Source organism: Bos taurus, chromosome 14 (assembly GCF_002263795.3).
Source record: "Bos taurus isolate L1 Dominette 01449 registration number 42190680 breed Hereford chromosome 14, ARS-UCD2.0, whole genome shotgun sequence".
In the NCBI taxonomy this organism is placed as follows: domain Eukaryota; kingdom Metazoa; phylum Chordata; class Mammalia; order Artiodactyla; family Bovidae; genus Bos; species Bos taurus.
This window is the reverse complement of record NC_037341.1, coordinates 44474699-44497785: the sequence shown is the minus strand read 5'-3', so window position 1 is coordinate 44497785 and position 23087 is coordinate 44474699. Positions and strand designations below refer to the sequence as shown.

The following is a 23087-nucleotide window of genomic DNA, read 5'->3' as shown; positions in this document are numbered from 1 at the left end:
CCTTTGTATGGTCTGGCACAATTTCAAATACCAGAATTTTGAGAAAACATTTGAAAAGATTAAGACTCAAGAAACTGAAAAGTCAGCAATCAAAGCAAAATCATTATACTAGCATAAAGTAAAGCTACATATTGTCTACACAGACCTCACAGGCATGATGTGTCATAACTTTGCATCCTTGTGCTTTTCTTAGTCACTCTGCTGCTGCTGCTGCTGCTAAGTCGCTTCAGTCATGTCCAACTCTGTGCGACCCCATAGATGGCAGCCCACCAGGCTCTCCCGTCCCTGTGATTCTCCAAGCAAGAACACTGGAGTGGGTTGCCATTTCCTTCTCCAATGCATGGAAGTGAAAGTGAAGTCAGTCAGTCATGTCTGACTCGTAGCAACCCCATGGACTGCAGACCACCAGGCTCCTCTGTCCATGGGATTTTCCAGGCAAGAGTACTGGAGTAGATTGCCATGCCCTCCTCCAGGGGATCTTCCCAACCCAGGGATTGAACCGGGGTCTCCTGCATTGCAGGTGGATTCTTTACCAGCTGAGCTACCAGGGAAGCCCTTCTGCAGCCTTAGGCATTTATATTCTGCTTGAACAGAACAGTCAGTACCCTTGCCGTACTCAGGGACATAATCCAAAAGTTAAGTCATCTCTTGGTTGTACATTTTCCCTTAGTGAGAGTTTGATTTATGTTAAACCATCTCACGTGTGATAAATTATACCTTGTCTGCACTCCATTCCACAAATAACTCAGGTCACATTCTGTTTGACAGACATTGCCTGTTGGCAGAATGCTCAGCTGTAGTAAAATAAATTTTAAATGTTGAGTAAAAGACCTGATTAAGTTGAAAGATTTGTACAAAGATAAGACATATGGTTTTAAAATGCAAATGGAAGTAAAATCATAAAGGGTCATAAATACTAAAATGTTAAATAGTCACAGAAAAGCCATTGATTTACTAATGAATTTATTCACTTAACAGATATTTATTGAGCATCTTCTATGTGTTGGGTTGTCTCCTAAGTGAGTGATAGAGAATACGATAAAAAAACAAAGCCCACTTCTTCACAGGGCTTACTTTTCAGTGAGAGTAACAGATAGCAACAACAACAAAAAACTTAAATTTTAAGTCAAAACCCAAGTAAACATATACTTACTCAGGGTAGTGATAAGGGCAAAGGCAGCATAGGGGAATACAGAGTAAGGGGGAGGAGTGGTAACAAATACACACAGTGTGGTCTAGGGATGACTCATTGCTAGGGTGACACTTGTGAAGAGGCTTAAAGGAAGTTAAGAAAGTTGAGAAAGCCTGGGCTGCAGATTCCAAAGGGTAGATTGCAACAGGCAGTGGCAACCACAGGTGCAAAGGCCCCGAGGCAGGAATACACCTGTGACAAGGATGACCTACTGGAAGGGAATATTTGCAAGAAGGGTTGGTAGGAAAAGAAACTAAGAGGAGCAGAGATGCTGGGAACTTGGGAGACACGGGCAAGATCAAATAAGACCTCTGCAAATACTCTGGCTTCTCTTCTGAATGAAATGAGTAGCCAGTGGAGGGTTCTCACCAGAGGAGTGACATAGTTAAACATGCATTTTAAAATGATAGCTCTGGAAGAATAAAAATGCAAATAAGGAGATCAGGGGAGAAATAACAGTGGCGTTTGAATCAGACCTGTGGAGTTTGAACCGGAACTGTGGAAGAGGTGAGAAGTACTCAAATTCTACATATAATATGAAAGTAAAGCTGAAATACTTTGCTAATGGATCAGGTATGATGTGGGAGAGAAAGATAGGAATTAAAGATGACTCTAAAGCATTTAGCCAAAGAATTGGATTGAAATGGAGGATACCGTAAGAGTAGGTTTGGAATCAAAATAAGACATTTGATTTTGGAAAACATGAGGTTAGCATTCTGTGCTGTCCGAATCAGCAGTTACTGATTATATATTGGTATTAACATTTACATATTAATTAATGAAAGTTAAATTTTTAAATTCAATTCCTCAGTTGCATTTGCCATATTTTAAGTGCTGAGTATGGAGAAGGAAATGGCAACCCACTCCAGTTTTCTTGCCTGGGAAATCCCATGGACAGAGGAACCTGGTGGTCTCTAGTCCACGGGGTTGCAGAGTCAGACACAGCTGAGCAACTGAACAACATGGCAGAAAGAAGGGCTTGATTGACACCAGATAATAGGAAGTGGAACTATATTTGTTCTTGTTCCACCCAGTGGTTCTCAACTAGGTATGGTAGGATACCCTTAGAAGACATCTGAAAATGTATAGGATGTTTGGGATAGACTAATGGGTGTCATGGGCATTTTGTGGCAACGATCTTAGGACACTGACTTGTCACAGTCCAGCACAATGAAGACAAGTTCTCTCATTCAAAATGTCAACAGCTTCTCCATGGGAAAAGCGTGAGTCTGCCCTCCCTTTAGCAATACTCCACATTCCATAAAGTGAAGCAATATAGACATTAGAACATGGTGCTGGTCTTAGTCAGATAAACTCGTGTACAATCTGTTCTGATTTCAACTTGCTGTATGGCTTGGGATCATTTCCCAGATCCTGAGACTTCATTTTCTTGTCCAAATAATGCAGAAAACAATTATTAACATACATCATCTAGGGTGGTTCTGAGAATTATGGAACTCTTTATAGTACTTGGCTCAGCGTTTGGCTCAGGAAGTCATATAAATGTACACTATTATTAGAAGTGGAAAAAGGGGATGAAAGAGGAAGTCCAATATAGAGACTTAAATAAGCAAGATGTAAATTCAAATAGAAAAGGAAGTCTAGAGCAGCACTGTTCATCCAAAAATATGGATCAAAAAAAAAACAAAACTGCAAGTTTTTTTTCAGCACATGCAACGTTTAAATGTTCCCCAGCCACATTAAAAAAAGCAAGAAACAGGTAAAATTAATTTTATTAATATACAATATTTAAGTAACCAACTATATCCAAAAATGTTATTTCCATATATAATCAATATAAAAATCAGAGGCATTTTCATTTTTTTGGTATCAAGTTCTTTAAATTTTATGTGTATTTTACTTACCCGATGCTCAGCAGCCACGTGGGGCTACAGCACAGGGCTACAGCATCAATGAATCCAACTCTTTCATTGACTACTAACGTTCAGTAATTAAGATTCTTACAAGTTAACATTTCAATGTATAGATGGTGGTTTCATAAAAGTCTCAAGTATTACATTTATGAAATTTAACTTAGGATCTTCATATAAGCTGAGACATGCCAGAGTTGTAGAATGATCAGTTGTGAGTGGGCTCAACGAGTTGTAGGTTCCCATTCCATCTCTACAACTTCCTGTGTCCTTGAACAAGTTAGCTAGTCAAAAACCTGTGTTCTTACTTGCGGAAGAAATAATGGTACTAGCTCCCCAAGGATTGCCACGAGGATCACGTACATAGTTTTAGCCCAGTGCCTACAGAAACTTTCCAAATGTGAACTGTTGATATTTGCTATTTGGGTTGAGAAACAGGACAGAAGTCACTAGAATTCTAGTTATTCTTTATATATACACACAAGTATTTCAGAGTTGAATTGCTTTTTTAATTACTTCTGTTAATAAAACAAGAGAAAATTGCATGCTCTCAAAGCTGAGTGTTTGTCACAGTAAGTGCAATGATTTGTCCCTGTGTTCAGATATAACTCAACCTTTGGAAGACAGTCTGGCACCTGGTAGGTCCTCAGAAAGTTTATTAAACTAATTTCTGGCTACAGAATTCCTGAGCAGTAGTTATAAACACACTATTGAAAGTATGATTACTAGCCAATGATGGTGATTTAATCTTTATTCTTATATTTAAATTATAAAGTTTATGTAGCTGTTTTTCAATAAGAACAGTCTCTGCCACAAATTTAAGATTCTTAAGTTGATATAAAGTTCAAAACAAGATTAATGATTGGTAGCTTATTGGCCACAAAAGTAGTTCTATATATAAATTAGTAAATATAATCTCAATATGGTATCTTCAAGGCTATCCCATTTAGTCCATTTGTAAATGTTAAAACTCATCACTAAATTCCTCTAAAGTTTAAAAAAGCATGCAACACTGGTGTAGCACAAACAGATTTATTTACTAACCAAAGAGATGACCCTAATTAAACCAACACTTTGAAATAGTTTGTTTGTGATAAAGATAATTGAACGCAATAATGAAAAAAAAAACCAGTAGTATGGAGATTTGCTCATTGAACTGAGCTTGTTCATCCTCGCAGCTAATTTCTGTGCAAAATGATGAGGGAATTTTTACTCTACTTTTTCATAGACCCGAGTACAGGTAACGTTGTTCATGACGCATACCTAGGAGACAGAATGTCATTAAAAAGAGGCAAGTTAGTCTTATATCACAGAGTAATGGTGGTAGTTGAATGCTAGGATCACAATCCTACAAAACATTGAAATCTGCTTCACAGATGGAGAAAATGCACTTTAGGATTCCTGGGTTTGAAAAGCTAGAGCCTGTTATTTATTTATGAGGTGTATACGCTTTACTGAAAACTACTGATTGGCAATATCTATTCATTTAGTTTTAGCAAATACTATTCCTCATTTTAAAGAAACAGAAAAATGTATGCTCAAGATTATATAGTCATTTTTCACAAACTGAAGGTTTGTGGCAACCCTGCACTGAGTAAGTCTATGGAGCATTTTTTCCAACAGCATTTGCTCACTTCCTGTCTCTGTGTGACTCCCTTTACCGCAATGTTCCACTTCTTGTAGTGGTCTGGAATCAAACCTACAGTATCTCTGAGGTGTGCCTGCACTGTAAACAGAGCAGCAGAACACGGACTAGACCCAGCTCCTGCTATATCATCTTCTCTAGCTCCACAAAGGGCTTTCTTTAGTTATTAAGTATTCTTGTATTTATCTTGTTATCTGGCACTTTTTTTTCCTCCAACCTAGTTCTCCTGTTCATGATCAGTGATCTAGAACACTTATGTGAACTATGAATTCATATAAGATATATGATGTCACTTACCACCACTAATTTCCCATCTTCCAGTTTTCTTGTTATTGTGCTTTCCTTTCCATCCCATTCCTGATGTTGAACCAATGCGCCATCTGTAAAGTTGCAGACAGTCTGCCAAAATAAAGTATCCTTTTTAATCTTCCAGGGCACAATGAAAAAGAGTTTCTGTGACTTATAACCTCCTTAATCAACATTTTTTTATCTTTTCCTTTCTGAGTCTACTTCACCTCATTAACCCATACTAATTTCATTCATAATGTAGTTTGTGCTTTTTAATCTAGATGTCCCTTAAAACTATTTTTACAAAACAGATTAAGTTGTTAAATCGGTGTTTTCATTAATTTGTCAAAACTCAATTCATAAAACAACTTGAGACTTTTTCATTAAGTTTTGGCCTGGAAGCAGTAAGAATGTTATTAATAGAGTTAATCATTCTGCAAGCTTCTGTGATATTATAAATTATAATTAACCTGAGTCTTTCTGCCATCAGCTGTGGTCTCTTCAAACTTCTCTCCCAGTTTACAGGAAAACTGTGTTGTTTTCAAAGTGCTCTCAGTCTTTATGCTGAGGTTTTTGCCATCAGAAGTGATGATACAGTCTGGTTTGGCCATCGCACCCACTTTTCGCAGAGCCATCCCCACTCCTGTAGAAAGTTATACCATGTTAGATACCCGGAAGACCAAATTTCCTGTTTACATAATAAAAGGAGTAATTCAATTGCAATCACCATGCTGTGCATATTTTCAACTATTCAGTCATCAATGGGGAAGGGAAGACAATGGCAACCCACTCCAGTACTCTTGCCTGGAGGATCCCAGGGACGGGGGAGCCTGGTGGGCTGCTGTCTATGGGGTCGCACAGAGTCGGACAGGACTGAAGCTACTTAACAGCAGCAGTCATCAATAACAACTGTGAACATACACATATCCAGCACTTACCAAGTGCTAGTACTTGACAGTATACTATACTATTCATGGAAGCCTGGCAAGGACCTTGTGAGAGGTAGATAGTCTCCATCTGACAGATGAGTAAGTGAGGCTTTGATGTAACTTACTCAAGCTCATCCAGCTAAGCAGGGAGGTGCTGAGAACCAACAACGCAGGCAGCCTGGCTCTAAATCTCAGCTTTAAGACACCGTGCCATGTTGGCCCTCAGAAACTTAAGGAAGATAGCCTGACTTCTATAATTTCCTCAGTTATGCCAACCACTGTATTATATGACACAGCAGTCGAGCACACAGTCTAGCACACAGGTCCCTGATAAATATTTGATTAGTAGACTACACAAAATCAGTATCAATCCTGAGATATTCAAATTGCAGTTTAAGAGTTAACCGCACAAACATGATGCTAACAAACAGGAAAAATCTTACCCTCAGAAAGAGTATTTCAGAACTCTGTAACTCAGATTACTCTATTAATACATTTATTTTATAATCTATGTATTTCCCCCTAATATTAACATTTAGTAGGAAACTTGGTTCTAGGCCAAATCTCAGTTTCATGGATATGGCGACTACAGCCTAAGCAGAGTAACCGACTTGATGATGTCAGCCCAGCTTGACATGTCCCCACGGAGCCTTCTCTTTCACCAGCTAGGCACTGGTGCTTTGTTTCATTAGTTGAGTCATTATTTTCTCACTTTGGACAAATAAAGAAAGGGCTCTGCTCTTTCCACACCTTGACTGCTCTCTAATGAACTGTACCTTGACAACCTTCCTGACTCCAGAACTCTGGAAACAAGCCATCTGATAAACATGTTTGGTTTCAATGGGCAGAGAGACCACCTACTGTGGTTCTCACTCAGGTGAACACACACATATGTATTTCTCCTTTGTGAGTGCAGTTAGTTGCTTTTTGTCCAGAGTCACTTTGATCAAGGTATAGAGGGGAGGGGAAAAAAAAAATACTGCCTTGTTTTATTCACAGGATCATAAACACACTTAAGATTCACCAGAGCCAGACTTAACCAGCCATCGGCTAGAAGGTGTGTTTTTAAAGTACTTCAGGGTACTTCGGGGTCTAGGTCTTTGTAATGACTTCTTCACTCACTTAACATTTGGTAACAGAAAGTTACTATCTGCGGGAGGCTAGCTTCTAAAACAGCAGTTGTGTCAGACAGGATTTTTGCTATGCTTCACTTCCTAGGGGCCTGTGACAAAGGTTCATCTTTGCCAATCTACCCAATGTCACAATCAGCACTCTTTATCATTATCACTGGCTTACGAAAAAGACAACAGAAAATCCAACACCATTTTGAGCAAGAGAACTTGAATTTCCCTACAGAGACAAATCCTCCCTTGGAAGGCTTTTAAGAAGTGCTTCACTCTGTAGAACAGGCTCTAGGTTCATCTAGGTCATCTAGGTCACTAGAACTATCCTCAAGAGTGATGGTATGAACATTGGGGTACATGCATCTTTTACAATTTTGGTTTTCTCAGGGCATATACCCAGTAGTGGAGTTGCTAGGTATTAAGGCATATATATGGAATCTAGAAAAATGATACTGATGAACCTATCTGCAGGGAAGAAATAGAACTGCAGATATAGAGAATGGACTTATTGACACAGTGAGGGAGGACAGAGAGGGAGGAATGCAGAAGGTAGCATCAACACACACACACTATCAGCTGTAAGACGGATAACTGGCGAGAAGTTGTTGTGTAGAACTGGGAGCCCAGTCAGGTGCTCTGCGATGACCTGGAGGAATGGGGTGGGGGGAAGGGAGGGAGGCTTGGAAGGGACCGGATACATGCATAATCATGGCTGGTTCCCCTTGCTGTGTGGCAGAAATCAACACAACGCTGCAAAAATTAAAAAAAAAAAAAAAAATCAAGTGTCTTGGGTAAGGCCACGCCCATCTTGGATGCAGTTGGAAAGTAGCTGAAAGACCGGTAGTTTCTGACTGCGGTCTCCCGGCTAAGCCTCTCTGCCCTCCACCCTCTAGATGGAGAAGGTTGCAGGGCACTGCCACCCCGGGTACAGTCGACCTCACCGCGCTCCTCCCACACGCCACCTGGCCACCGCAGCGCCGAGTCAAGCAGTGCCAACAGGTCACTGTCGCCAGCGCCACGCCTCTGAGCCCCGCTCCGGGGCGTGGAGAGGAAGATGCCCTGATGCTCCACCGGGGGAGCCCGGCCAACCCAAAATGGCCCGACGCACACGGCGAAGGCGGGCGGGGGCTCTAGGGGTGGGGGAGATGCAACCGAGAGCGGAATGGAAGCTGAAGCGGTAGCCCGGATTTCGGCTGGAAACCGAGTCCGGGTGTAGAAGAGGGAGGGGACCCTGCGCGCCACCTGGGAACAAAAGATGCGGCAAGGTGGGTCAGGGCAAGTAGGTGCGGCCACGACCGGGCGAATGCGAGGGAGGGCAATGGCAGAAAAGCGGACGAGTGGTGGGGCAAGAAAATTCGGGAAAGTTAAGAGGGCCGCCTGCAGGGGGCGAAAGAAAAGAAGCTTGGGGTGGGAGAGGGGTGAGCGCGCTAAAGGGCAGGAAAGCAGGGGTCGCGTGGGCCCGGGGAAAGCAGCAGAGAGAGGGACTGATCGAGGCCGATGGTCCGGGGAATCCGGGGCGGGCGCGAGGCGCTCTCCGATGCTCGCCTGCGATGAGGGTCGGAGGTGGAGGATAACAGGCTCGGGGGTGGGCGGCCACGCACGCCCAGCCTTTCAGCCTAGCATGCCGAAGTGGGCCTACGGACAGACAGCCCCACACACGTGCCACGTTGCAGTGCCGCATGGCGGGGAACCTTACCTACTTCCTTCATGTATTCGTCAAATCCTTTGCTCTCCACTAAGCGCCATCTTCCTACCAGCTGCTGAACGGTGGCCATGGTGGGTCCGAGCGGACAGGCGTGACAGGTGAGCTGCGGAAGGTAGGGCGCCGGGAATCAGGCGTGCGGTTGGCTAGCCACGCGCGCGGCTTTATAAAGACCGAGCGCTTGCGCGGGCGGTGCCCGGCGGCCAATGAGAAGCGCGCCTCGCCTGCCCGCCCCGCCCCCGGCGCCCCTGGGCCTGGCTCCTGGGGTCCAAAAAAGCTAAACTGCTCCACCTGCCGCGGCCGCTGGGGCTCCGCGGGCTGTTCCTGCGAGCTGGGACTAGTCCTAGTTCGACGCGCCCCATGCCACCACGGACGCCAGCCCCTGCCCTTCCCGCGCCTCCGCACGCCCAGGAAGCCAGAGGGGCTACGGGCGGACCCGCCCCGGCTCTCTCGGGCCCGTTGATCCCATGCCAAGCCGCAGCCCCTCTTCCCATTCGTGACACCCTCAAAGTATCGATTAGCCTTCGTTCGGTTCCCATGAATTGATGATCCCAGGAATCGATCAGTAGTTTAATTGACTGATCGATAAACTTCTTCGCCTCTTTAATCACTGCTGGGGCGAGGGTGGGGGGGAAACACCCTCCTGCAATAACCTGTTCCCACCCTCAGGCCACTCCCGGCCCAGCTAGGGCCTCGGAGGGCCTCTAACCTGAGTTGAGTTAGGCTATCTTATCAGAAGGTCCTGGGTGCAGGGAGATGTCCCAGGCAGTTCGGTTTCCAAACTTAGACTCTGTAGAAGGTTATCAGTTTAAGTGACTGCCATTGCTATTAAATGTTCTCATTCAAGTATGTTTTATTATTTATATTTTCAGCTGAGCGGAGCCCTGAACAATTTCTCCTCAGGCTCCCAAGTCTTTAGACTCCAGTGGTTCTCCTCTTCTCCTTTAATCTTAATACTACCCTGTATTTACTTGTAAGTAGAACGTTCTACTTTTCAAAGAGAGCCTGTCACAGGCTCTTTGTGCTCCTGGGTTGCTGTGGGAGTGAGTCGGAGTGAGATGTGGAAATTGCCACACAGAGAGGGTAGCCACCTTGGTGGCGATAAGCTCCATTTATTGAATGCCTTCTTGCTACATGCTGTACTTCCTGGCCCCTTTATATCTGTTAATGCTGATGCCCACTGCATTTTTACTCAAGGATATTATCCCAATTTTCTGAAAGAGAAATGAGGCAGGGAAAGTTTGCAGGGTGGAAGAACCAGAATTCGTGTCCAGGTTCCTCCCATTCTAGACTTTGTGAAATAGAACCACACCTGGCTGCCTCAAGCTCACCCTCCTCTTCATGGGATTAAGAGTAGAGGCTACATACAGTCCCCTGAATTATTCCAAGACACTGGTTCTTCTTGCTCCTTCCCTAACGAACTGAAATCTGAGCTTGTCTTTTCCTGAGGAAATCTCCTCAGGAAATGTCCTGAGGAATGCCTCAGGACCTTTACTCACCTGCAATGTATTCTTATCCTAATCCTAGGGTTACCCCAGTTTCCCCAGTGGCACCATTTTAATACTGAGTGACTCAGGTCACATAGTTGTGCCACTAAGGGCTGGCATGTCCCATACTTGAGGCTCAACTGCTCCCAGAAAATGTCCCTGTTCTGAGGGCAGCTGAGCACATCATTTGCCCAGCAGACCAAGTGCTGGCTTCTGGACACTTGGCATGGCCCACTGCCCCTACCTTCCAGAGAAGCAGCCCCTGTGTGCTTGGATTTGCCTTCTTAATGTGCTAGGTCAACATGTTTTTCCATTTTTGTATTGAATATGATAATAACCAGGACTCAGTACTGGAATACTAGTTTTTAGATTATCATAATCAACCACTCGATAGAAATGTCAAAAGGAAAACGACACCTTGATACTAAATACTTAGGTACAAGAAATCATTTTTATACCAGAAGCATTATCCAAAATTTAACTTTTAAACACACTTTTGATGTGATGAGTGTGTGGATGAAAAAATGTGGCCTGCCAAGTCAGTAAGCAAAGGATGTTGCAGGCCTCAGCCGAAGCACTGCCCTAACTCTGCACCATGAGGGGATTCCGGGTTGGAGAAAAGCAGGATCCTGCCCCTAGATAGGTAAGAAGCACATCAAAGGAGTGATCTCAGTGAGCCCAGATTCTTGCAGCTCTCCTGGTGCCTCAGTGCTAAAGAATCCGTGTGCCAATGAAGGAGTTGTGCATGCAGTCCTTAGGGCGGGAAGATCCCCTGGAGGAGGAAATGGCAACCCACTCCAGTATTCTTGCATGGGAAATCCCATGGACATAGGAGCCTGGCAGGGTACAGTGCATGGGGTCACAAAGAGTCAGATGGAGAGACTGCCCAAGTATGAGCAGATTCTTGCCTCTTCCCATACATAAGAAAGCAAAGCACTGAAATCATTAAGTGGAGATACCTGGTTTTCTTTAACACTAATCTTTTGATGTTCTGACTATCTGGTTTTAGTTGCAAAAGCTCCTATATATCCTGGCTATTCCCTTACCTCTTTGCAACAAATCCTCAGAGCTATCTGAGAGGTCATCTTCCAGGCTTAAGTCCTCAGGAATTCCACCGAATAAAACATACTTCTCAACTTTGCCTATAGTCTATGGGATCTCAGAGAGTCGGACACGACTGAGCCACTGAGCGCACACACGTTCAGCTTTTAGCTTGTGCATTTTTTTCGGTCAACAAATGGAAATAATCCTTTTGTGGTTAAAACACATCGACAAAACAAAGATACAGATCAAAATACCTGTTAGTGTCTCCCATGGGACAGAGCCAAAGGGCATGGTGATGGCTCTGCTACTCTGAGCAATGCATTTAATCCCTTGTTCTCTGATGCCTCTCAACTGTATTATAGACATGGAGAGAGATTGAAGTCAGGTTATTTCTAAAGTCCCTCAACCCCTAAATTCAGATTCCCTTCCTTTCTTAAGAGTCCTAGTAATGGATTGTGTGCCTTGTGCTCAGATGCTTCAGTCGTGTCTGACTTTGCAACCCCATGGACCATAGCCCTCCAGGCTTCTGTCTATGGGATTTTCCCAGCAAGAATACTGGGGTGGGTTGCCATTTCCTCCTCCAGGGCATCTTCCCAACCCAGGGATCGAACCTGGATCTCCTGCATTGCAGACGAACTCTTTACTGCTGAGTCACCGAGGAAGCCCAGTAAGTAAGTAAGGTCGCTCAGTTGTGCCCAACTCTTTGCTACCCCATGGACTGTAGCCCACCAGGCTCCTCTGTCCATGGGATTCTCCAGGCAAGAATACTGGAGTGGGTTGCCATTTCCTTCTCCAGGGGAACTTCCCAACCCATGGATCAAACCCAGGTCTCCCGCATTGCAGGCAGACACTTTAACCTCTGAGCCTTACTGCTGAGTCACCAAGGAAGCCCAGTAATGGATTACAAACTCTGAAAAACATTAAGTATTTCTTTAACCTTCAAACTAAAGTCCTGTTCTAGGCTACTTAGCTTGAACCCAATATAAATGTAAAAACAAAAAAATGCTGTGAAAACAAATCTGAGTAAAGTCTAGTATGACTTTATGGAATTGTGGACAAAGACTATCACCTGTCATTTCAGAAAACAAGGGATGTTGCTGTAGCCAGCAACAGGATACAGCAGTGGTCCTGATGTGCGCCCTGAAGAGATTCTGGATGGAGGAAAAACAGCATCCTGTCCCTAGGTAGTTAAGATGCATATCAAAAAATAATTTCAATGAGCCCAGACTCTTGCATCTTCCCATACAAAGAAAAACACTAAAATCATTATTGTGAGATGTCCATTTTTGTGTGTAGCAGTTATCTTTTGATATTTGACTACATAGGGTTTTTGTTTGTTCTATTGTTGTTTTCAGCAAAAGCTATACATCCTGGCTTCTCCCTTATCTCTTCTGAGCAGTCCCTCAGAGCTGAGAGGCTGTATCCCTGGCTTAAGTTCTTAGAAAGTTCACCAAGTAAAATATAATTCTCAACTTTTAGTTTGTGCATTTTTTTTTTCAGTCTACAGTGGTTGAGCATCTCTTCATTGGACAAAGGGAAGAGAATTATCACTTGGTTGAGATTAATTACATTAGGATACAGGGCTTCCCAGGTGGCGCTAGTGGTAAAGAACCCACCTGCCAATGCAGGAGACATAAGAGACATGGGTTCAATCCCTGGGTCAGGAAGATCTCCTGGAGGAGGGCATGACAACCCTTTCCAGTATTCTTACCTGGAGAATCCCATAAACAGAGTTTCCTGGTGGGCTCCAGTCCATAGTGTCACACAGAGTACAACACGACTGAAACGACTTAGCACACACAGGGAAGAAGTGCCAATAACTTTGTTGCAGCCTATCTTTAAAAGCAGAAGGAGCCATGCTGGTCATTAGTTTTAGTGGCAGCACAGAGACAATCAATACAGTGTCACATCATGTGTTCCATCATGCTGCTGCTGCTACTGCTAAGTGGCTTCAGTCGTGTCCGACTCTGTGAGACCCCATAGACGGCAGCCCACCAGGCTCCCCCGTCCCTGGGATTCTTCAGGCAAGAACACTGGAGTGGGTTGCCATTTCCTTCTCCAATGCATCAAAGTGAAAACTGAAAGTGAAGTCGCTCAGTCGTGTCCAACTCTTAGCGACCCCATAGACTGCAGCCCACCAGGCTCCTCCGTCCATGGGATTTTCCAAGAGTACTGGAGTGGGATGCCATTGCCTTCTCCATCCATCATGCTAGAGGATAATAAAATAGTATTTATTCTTGTAGGTGAAAATGGCTGAAGAATCCTGAATTACTCTAGCATTTCTTTACCCAGTGGCTCTACAAGACAACCAATTACAAGACAGATAAAGTTTTCTTTAATATCTTTGAACCTCAGTTCTCTCATCTATGGAATTAAGGAGGTAAGGATTAGACTAATTGATTTCTTAGATCTCTTCCAGTTTATGAAGTACTGTTGCAGTAGTTGATAGCCCTGAAGAAAATACTCAAAATTACTCTATTTCCACCTAGTGGTAAAATGAAGTATTTCTTGCAGCTTTTCTTTGGTAAGTGTTAGTAGCTTGTCAACTTCCACAATTGCACGATACCTTTGATGTATATCATATAATTTTGCTTAAAGACAAGTTTCCAGTTTCAGTTTGTATAGACGAATGTGCCTCCCACAGAGTAAGTTATAATGTGTAATCATTTCCTAAGACAGCAAGCATTGGTGACCTAGAAGCACACAGCTGGTTGAAAAAGAGAGCACCACATTAAATGAATCACTACAGGTTACAGAAAGCAATCCGTGTTCAAACCATTGAGTCTTCTCTAAGTGTATTCCCAGATTAATCCAAAAAGGAGGAGAAAAAGCCAAGTGATCTCTATCAAGTGTTACGTTTCAAATTTTAGTGTGCAGATCACTCAGGGATCTGCTTACAGTACAGATTCTAATTTAGCAGTTCCAGAATAGGACATAAGACCATGTATTTCTAACAAACTCATAGGTGATGCCGATACTGGAGTCTAGGGACCTTGCTTTGAGTAGCAAGGCTGTAAAATGAGTATAAATTTGCCTAAGGCTTGGCCACCTGGCTGACTTTCACTTCAGTGCATGTGTATTTTCTGACCATATCCCCATAAAAATATATAGAAAAAATGGGAAATCAAACAAACTCACTCCCAAATTATCTCACTCAACATTTTGACTTTTTTCTCATTCTGTTGTTGTTCAGTCGCCAAGTCAAGTCCAACTCTTTGCAACCCCATGGACTGCAACATGCCATGCTTCCCTGTCCTATACTGTCTCCCAGAGTTTTCTCAAACTCATGTCCATTGAGTTGATGATGCCATCCAACCATCTCATCCTCTGTCGTCCCCTTCTCCTCCTGCCTTCAATCTTCCCAGAATCAGGGTCTTTTCAAATGAGTCAGTTCTTCACATCAGGTGGCCAAAGTTTTGGAGTCTCAGCTTCATCATCAGTCCTTTCAGTGAATGTTCAGGGCAGATTTGCTTTAGGATTGACTGGTTTGATCTCCTTGCATTCCAAGGGACTCTCAAGAGTCTTCTCCAGTGGTGATAGCCGCGGGCTTAATCGCTCAGTCATGTCTGACTCTTTGCAACCCCATGGACTGCAGCCCACCAGGCTCCTCTGTCCACGGGGATTCTCCAGGCAAGAATACTGAAGTGGGTTGCCATGCCCTCCTCCAGGGGATCTTTCCCAACCCTGGGATTGAACCCAAGTCTACCACTTTGCAGGCTAATTCTTTATCATCTGAGCCACCACAGCACCACAATGCAAAAGCATCAATTCTTTGGCATTCAGCCTTCTTTATGATCCAACTCTCACATCTGTACATGACTACTGGAAAAACCATAGCTTCAACTATATGGACTTTCATCAGCAAAGTGATATCTCTGCTTTTTAATAGAGTGCTATCTAGGTTCATCATAGCTTTTCTTCCAAGGAGCAAGCATCTTTTAATTTCATGACTGCAGTCACTGTCCACAGTGATTTTAAAACCCAAAAAAGTAAAATGTGCCACTGTTTCCACTTTTTCCCCTTCTATTTGCCATTAAGTGATGGAACCAGATGCCAAGCTATGTTTCTCTCTGTTCACTGGAAAGCATGATAGGAAGCTTCACATGGGGTAAGGGAGATGGATAATAGTTTTAATCTCTTCGTTAAATCTTATAGCCAGTTTTCTGACCCTGACCCTTTCTGGCTTGTCTTGCTCTAGACATGCTTTGAATACTCAGCTTAAAACCAGATATTTCCTAAGAAATCCCATTTGAAATCAGTTCCAAAAGTATATGCTAATAAGTAGATAGAGCATGGAGCTGCATCTTGACTGAAGGCTACAGCAGCAGAATTTTCCAGATGAGAATAAAGTCAGGGAGCCACAATACTTAAGGCACACTTTGACCTTTAAGTTGTAAATCCTTCAGTGGATCCAGCAGCAACAAGGAACTGGCAATAACTAGCATCCTTCAATGGAAGGTGGTTCTGTTTTGTTTTAGATAATTAGATAATAAGATTATTTCTTATTAAAGTACTTCTAAGAATGGAGTGATTTTATGAACTTTGTCCTTTTACTTAAAGCAATTTGATTCTTACACAATGTGACTGCTGTAACTAATCATTAAAACTTTCCAGTTGCTAAATAATTCATGGTAACTCTGTGCTTCCTAAATTAACTGGACTAGAGGATAGCTAGAGGGAAAACGAGATATTGCAGGTGTCACAATAATAAACGGTTGTCAGTTTCAAAACAAGGCAGAGGTTATAGTGACTCATCTCAATGTGAGAGAAATCCATTTCCCTTACTTACAGAGGTCTTCCTGCTCTCCAGAATTATGTGTTATTGGGCATTGATTTCATTATTAGCTCACAGCAACAGATTGTAGAAATATGTACTTTGGCTAACCCTCTGATGCCTCATGTGGGCAGCGTTCGAGGTGTCTAAAAGCACAAAACCCAAAGGGGCATCTTGAAGTGGAGCAACAGAATGCTTGCAGAGCTCCCCAATAAACACAAAATTATCGGAAAAACACTAACCGCACCAGGCAATACAGCCTCAAGACAACTATCCTGGCAACCCCACCTCTAAGCATACTGCCACTCCTAACATACATTATATTATGTACAAAGGCTGGGTCTGGCAGGCCACATACACACAGATAAATTTATAAAAGACAGTTTTGCCCTCTTAAACTTGCAAAGAACAAAAACCTCCAAATAATATTTTCCCACTGTGCTATGTGCTGTGCTTAGTTGCTCAGTCGCGTCCGACTCTTTGTGACCCCATGGACTGTAGCCCGCCAGGCTCCTCTGTCCATGGGGATTCTCCAGACAAGAATGCTAGAGTGAGTTGCCATGCCCTCCTCCAGGGGATCTTCCCAACCCAGGGATCAAACCCAGATCTCCTGGGTTGCAGGTGGATTCTTAACCATCTGACTCACCAGGGAAGCTCCAGAATACTGGAGTGGGTAGCCTGTCTCTTCTCCAGGAGATCTTCCCAACCCAGGAATCGAACCAGGGTCTCCTGCATTATAGGTGGATTCTTTACCAGCTGAACTACCAGGGAAGTGGCCAAATTGTTTTCTGGCAGATTATACTATCCCGTTTTTCAGTCCCACCTTCCAAATGCTATTCTACAATTGAGTGTTTTTCTCTCCAGATTTTAACACCATTTGATCCTTTCTCTTTATTGATACTTTTTACTGGAATTAATGGTTTTTCAAATCCAACATACAAAATAACTTGCCCTGAGCTTTTTACCCTGATGGGTCAGGCCCATTGCTTCCTTTTGCCTTGCCTGAATTAGCTTGTAAGAACCATCAGAATTTAATAACCTACCTGAATCCAACTGAAGGCGCTTCCTGGATTCTCTCTGGTCCTCTGAACTTGGTGGTGGGAGACTTACTCCATCGTCCCTTAGAGGCATGTGCAGCACTGCAAAAACAGCATCACGGGATTCTGTGCCCCACCTTAAGGAGCCAAGAGGCAGGATAAGTACTTCCCTTCAGCTACCCGTGAACACGGTGGACATTTTTTGTTCACCTGCCCACTTCAGCTCTGACTAAAGATATAAATTCAGCAGCATGTAGTGAAATGTTTGCTTTATTCCTCCAAGTGTTATCCCCATGTCGTCTTGCCTCTTTTGTTCCTGAATTCCTCCTTTTACAGCAATGGATGACTCTGTTAATAATGAGAAGCCAATTTGCATTTCCAGTGAACCACATCCTGTTTTCTGGGTTGGCTAGATGCTGTGATTTCCTACAGGAACTGGGAGCTGAGTGGATGTTACCCATTGAGGTCAACCATGATCTTGGTTTGGGTCTATTTTAGAAAGTGGATAAAGAATATTTGTGCCACAAATTTCAGATCTTGTCATCATCTTGTAGATTCAAAATACTTTGTTAATCCCTCAGTACAAAGTTGAGTTTCCTAATGCCTCTTCTGCCCTGGTAGATTAGCAGAACTAAACACTGTTTTTGACATAATGCAGGATGTATTGCCTGTATGTCCCAGTTAGCCTTAGGACAAGTCTGAGTGATGGCTGTTGTCCTGTTGTAATTATAAACAATACTGTCACTCAAAGTAACTCAAATTGAATGATATTGGATGAAGAGTAATAAAATGTAATTCTCACCTACCAGGCACCTCTAAAGACTAAATTTCAAGTATGACGTTACCATGGAACTCTAATAATCATCTACTGCAAAACCTGAAGATTTTTTTACAGCAGAGGAGAAAGGCTGTGAGGCATAGTCAGTCTTTCCCTACTCACATGACCTTACACAAGTATGTCATGTGTGCACTGCTCTGCTTACCCACAAATGAAAGACAAACACAGCTGTCCACACGTGACAGACCCCTTTGATTCAAGTCAGCCTGCATTTTTATACTGCCTAACAATTATGTGGAATAGGATGTAGTCCTTGTTTTCAAAGAGTTTGTCATCTAAGCTTATATCAACCAAGGAACTTGCATTTATATAATTTTTTCATTTTATCAACATTTCTTAAAACATTTCTCTCTTAGTTCTGAAACTTCTCAAAAATGCCTCTGAAAACATCATATAAATTCATTTTATCTTTGTAACATTAATTGAACTTTCCAAGAAGATACCACAGAGTCTTCTGGGTGGGGGGTTATGGGGGGGTGACTGCATATATAGTCCTAATTACTTTTGACTCTAGATTTTTGATGGTTTATTTGTTGGTGTGTTTGTTTGAACAGGTCATCTCTTTCACAAGAATGAGCTGAGTGTACTGAATGATACATCCTGTTGAAAACTAATGTACCAAATGCCACAGAACCACCTGAGGTAACATTCACTAAGATCAGAAAGATCTTGACTAAGAAATACTGGGTTAGAGAGCATGAAGCAACCCACATCACTACTCCAGTCACCCTGTGTTTCAGAATTAGTTCGTTGCCATGAACCCTGGAATAAACTGACATTTGGCACAGCACATTCAAAAGCAGAGACGCTACTTTCCAACAAAGTCCGTCTAGTCAAGGCCATGCTTTTTCCAGTGGTCATGTGTGGATGTGAGAGTTGGACTGTGAAGAAAGCTGAGCGCTGAAGAATTGATGCTTTTGAACTGTGGTGTTGGAGAAGACTCTTGAGAGTCCCTTGGACTGCAAGGAGATCCAACCAGTCCATTCTGAAGGAGATCAGTCCTGGGTGTTCATTGGAAGGAATGATGCTGAAGCTGAAACTCCAATACTTTGGCCACCTCATGTGAAGAGTTGACTCATTGGAGAAGACTCTGATGCTGGGAGGGATTGAGGGCAGGAGGAGAAGGGGACGACAGAGGATGAGATGTCTGGATGGCATCACCAACTCGATGGAGATGAGTTTGAGTGAACTCCGGCAGTTGGTAATGGACAAGGAGGCCTGGCGTGCTGCGGTTCATGGAGTCGCAAAGAGTTGGACATGACTGAGCGACTGAACTGAACTGAACATTGTGAGATACACAACTTGCGTAATAAAATCTGCCAGTGTGCAAGTCACAACAGGGATTCTCCACCACCCCAGCCAAGCTGGGCAAGGACCAGAAAATCCTGCTGTATTCCCTTTACTGTGTCAATGACATCCTCTTTGGAAAGAAGAGACTCAGAAGCAAAGCTTAATAATTTTCCCACACATCCTCTGATACCTTTGTCTTTCAGTAGAAATTATAAGTATTTCCTGGAAGAAGAATATGACTCTGTTATGACAAGTTTGATTGTATTTATCATACAATACAAAATGTTATTACTTCTGCAGCTATATTATCAGTATATCATACAAAGTAATAAAAACTCTAGTCAGTCAAGGAAAACACACAAAGCTATCATAACAAATCCTCTGAGAAGTCACAGACCCACACCAGTCTTGCAACAGACAGGCCCCTTAAACTAAAATAGACCCTAACTTCCTTTCTTGTCTCCTATTCTAGAATAGGACCAGCTTCTGGAAACAGGAATGAATGTCACTTACTGGTGTCCCTTTGAATGTTACTTACTACATGAAAGTCATTTTATGCCACTTACTGTATGAAAAACACAGGGGGGTTTTCCCCTATTATATTGTCTATCTTTCCATTTTATTTTATTTTTTGCATTTTGGTTGACATAATCATTTCTGAGATATATTTACAGAAACAGAAGTTGGGCTCCATTAGGAACAGAAAATCATAACTGCCTAATATCTCATTTTGAAAGCAAGTAGGGATATAAATTGGGCTTCTTAGGTGGCTCAGCGGTAAAGAATCCGCCTGCCGGCACAAGAAGATACCAGAGGTACCGGTTCAATTGCTGGGTCAGGAAGATCCCCTGAAGGAAGAAATGGCAACCCACTCCAGTATTCTTGCCTGGAGGATCCCAAGGACAGAGGAGCCTGTTGGGCCAGTCCACGTAGTCACAAAGAGTTGGACATGACTGAGCAACTGAGCTCTCATGCACAGGGATATGAGTCATAACCAGAAACAAGATAAAAATCGCTTCAGAATTCAGTAAACCTTTTGTTTATCACTTGCCAGCATACACGGTCCTTGTGAAGAATGTAGCAACAGGCTCCCTTTCACTTTCATCTTTCCTGAGCTAGTGGCAGCCGCCCCGCCGTTTGTAGAGCAGGGCTCCATTTCTTTCACACACTGACTTTCTCATCCCCAACCCTGAAGGCCTCTACTCTGAGGAAATTGAAGTCATTTTTGCATATTCAGAAGTTAAACTTGATCTCTGGCTCCCACACCCAAGTCACTGAATTTTTATTTGCACATTTTGGCAGTAATTTCTAGTCAAACCTGATCGAAGTCCCATTAGCCGTCAGTTACGCCAACATGTTATCAGTAAATCCCTGAAAGTCAGATAGTTTCATTTCTGAATGGGAATGTATGATTAGAAATCAGAACTAAAGGAGGATCTTAAAATTTTAGAATTTGGACGAATTATAGACGTCTTCTACTTCAATGTAAGCCCATTCAGATTTCTCTTGCTGCTAAGCTGCTAAGTCACTTCAGTCGTGTCCGACTCTGTGCGACCCCATAGACGGCAGCCCAGCAGGCTTCCCCGTCCCTGGGATTCTCCAGGCAAGAACACTGGAGTGGGTTGCCATTTCCTTCTCCAATGCATGAAAGTGAAAAGTGAAAGTGAAGTCGCGCAGTCGTGTCCGACTCTTTGCGACCCCATGGACTGCAGCCTACCAGGCTCCTCCGTCCATGGGATTTTCCAGGCAAGAGTACTGGAGTGGGTTGCCATCTCTCACTTAAATCCTTCTGGGGACGGAGACGTTTCTTCCCAACAATAAGTCCTTTGTGCGTTTAACTGGGGGCAAGCCATTATCACTGTGTACTGAGATCTTCTTTCAATGATGTCTAGCTATTGGTCTTAGTTTGACCCTTTGAAATAACATAGAATGTCTGCTCACTCATTTTCTCATGGTAGACCTATAAGGTCTGTATGTATTTGATGATGATACTTAACACAGACAGTTGCTTAGAAATCCAAATATATTGTATATAAGGTACTTTGGATAAAGAGAGAACTATAAATAAAATTATATAAAATATACATTATGTGTATATAAATGTGTATGTACATATATGTATATGTGGGTGCATGTGTATATATATATATGTATACACTATATATGTATATATATACGTGGAGAGAGAGAAGTATTAATTACAGAAAAAGGAATAGTGAAAAAAATAGTAATTCTAATTACATTTTAAATTTAGACTAAGCTAGAGGCTAGAAAGGGCTTCCCAGGTGATGCTAGTGGTAAAGAACCCTCCTGCCAAGGCAGGAGACATAAGAGATGTGGGTACAATCCCTGGGTCTGGAAAATCCCCTCCAGTGTTCATGCCTGGAGAATCCCATGGACAGAGGAACCTGCTGGGCTACAGTCCATGGGGTTGCAAAGAGTCAGACATGCCTAAAGCGACTTAGCACGCAAGCAGAGGCTAGGAAGGATCACATAATAATAACTAAAATCTTGTTTAATGTGACTATTACAAAACATTTAGACAAAGAATCATTTCCACTCTACTCAACATAATTAGAGTATTTCATAAGCTAACTGTGACTATTGCCTGGGAATGCAGTTTTTCCAGAGGAAGTAAGCAATAACAGCATCCCAAATTACAGGTTTACAAAGAATATTGGATATACTCAGAGATTATTTAAGTATTAAAAACACTTTATAGGGAGAAATATTAAAGTGAAAAGTGAGAAGAGGATTAGCCTAAATTATTTCTATCAATTCATATTTGGCTTATGAAAATAATAGTTAATAATTGAGATTAGAGCAATACTCATGTGTGGATTTTAAATAGCTTTGGGAAACAACACCAAAATTAATTATGCAGTTGTTTAGCCTTCACCCTTATTCCTTAGGAGAGGAATGTATCAAAATGACAATATGCATTGTATAAACACACACATGCTCACTATTTAAACCATAACAAGGCCTTTATGGTTTCCTAGAGAAACGTTTTTTAAAATGTCGTAATTACTGTGGTCTCATTTCTCTTTTACCTTCCCTTCGATTGAATAAGCTTATCTTAAAAAGACTGTTTAAGAATTGAGTTAGAGCAACTTTCGTCTCCTTCTTAACTCTATGCAGCAATATTTTAAGATACGACAAGCATAGAAACACTGACATCACTCATGAAACAATACTTTTATTAATTATCCCTAATGGCACAATATAGATGAAAGAACAGTGTCCTAAAAATGTAGGAAACCCTAGTTTTAGACTCTTTTGTCCTGCTACAAAATAACTGTGTAAACTTAGATTTTTATTTCCTCATCTGAAAAATGAGAACAGAATAAATCAAATTTTCAAGGATATACATATTAATTTCACAAAGCATTTCTTTGACAACCTAAAAGGAAATCTGCATTGACAAAAAAGAACAAAAAACTCCAAGTTGTGTCCTTTAATCATTTATCAACTATTTTTAAGAGTTAAATATAATGATAGAAAAAAAAAAATACATGCCATTGGCTGTTTTCAGATCCCACCACCTGGGCAAATCCTTATTATTGTTGTCCAGCCTGTCTACCCAGCAAGAGAGCTTGCTGAAGGGGCATTCCAACCAGAAATGGAAGAATTCTCTGCATCAAGAAAATTGCAAGTAAGAAATTCTCAGTGATAAGAGGTGGGGATGGATTCTCCAAAGAATCCACAGTTGCATCTTATGTGGGGGAAAAAAAAAAGTAGGCAGCTTTAAATAGTCCCCAAGAGCAATTTGCTGTTCATTTGCCAAGTTGTGTCCAACTCTTTGTGACCCCATGGATGGCAGCACACAAGGCTTTCCTGTCCTTCACCATCTCCCAGAGTTTGCT

General features: G+C 42.4%; 1 protein-coding gene and 1 long non-coding RNA gene across 2 annotated transcripts; one reads left to right on the top strand and one right to left on the bottom strand.

Moving 5' to 3' along the window:
- Positions 1 to 2908: 2908 nt before the first annotated feature.
- FABP5 (fatty acid binding protein 5) lies at positions 2909 to 8874 on the bottom strand. Its single transcript, NM_174315.3, is given in 4 exon segments — positions 2909 to 4326; positions 5006 to 5107; positions 5467 to 5639; positions 8746 to 8874. Coding segments are annotated over 4 exon segments (408 nt in total). The 5' UTR covers positions 8825 to 8874; the 3' UTR covers positions 2909 to 4272.
- Positions 7408 to 21299, top strand: LOC104974070 (uncharacterized). The gene is made up of 3 exons (XR_811225.3): positions 7408 to 8314; positions 13526 to 13662; positions 18486 to 21299. It is a non-coding gene; the product is annotated as an uncharacterized lncRNA (long non-coding RNA).
- The last annotated feature ends 1788 nt before the right edge of the window (positions 21300 to 23087 follow it).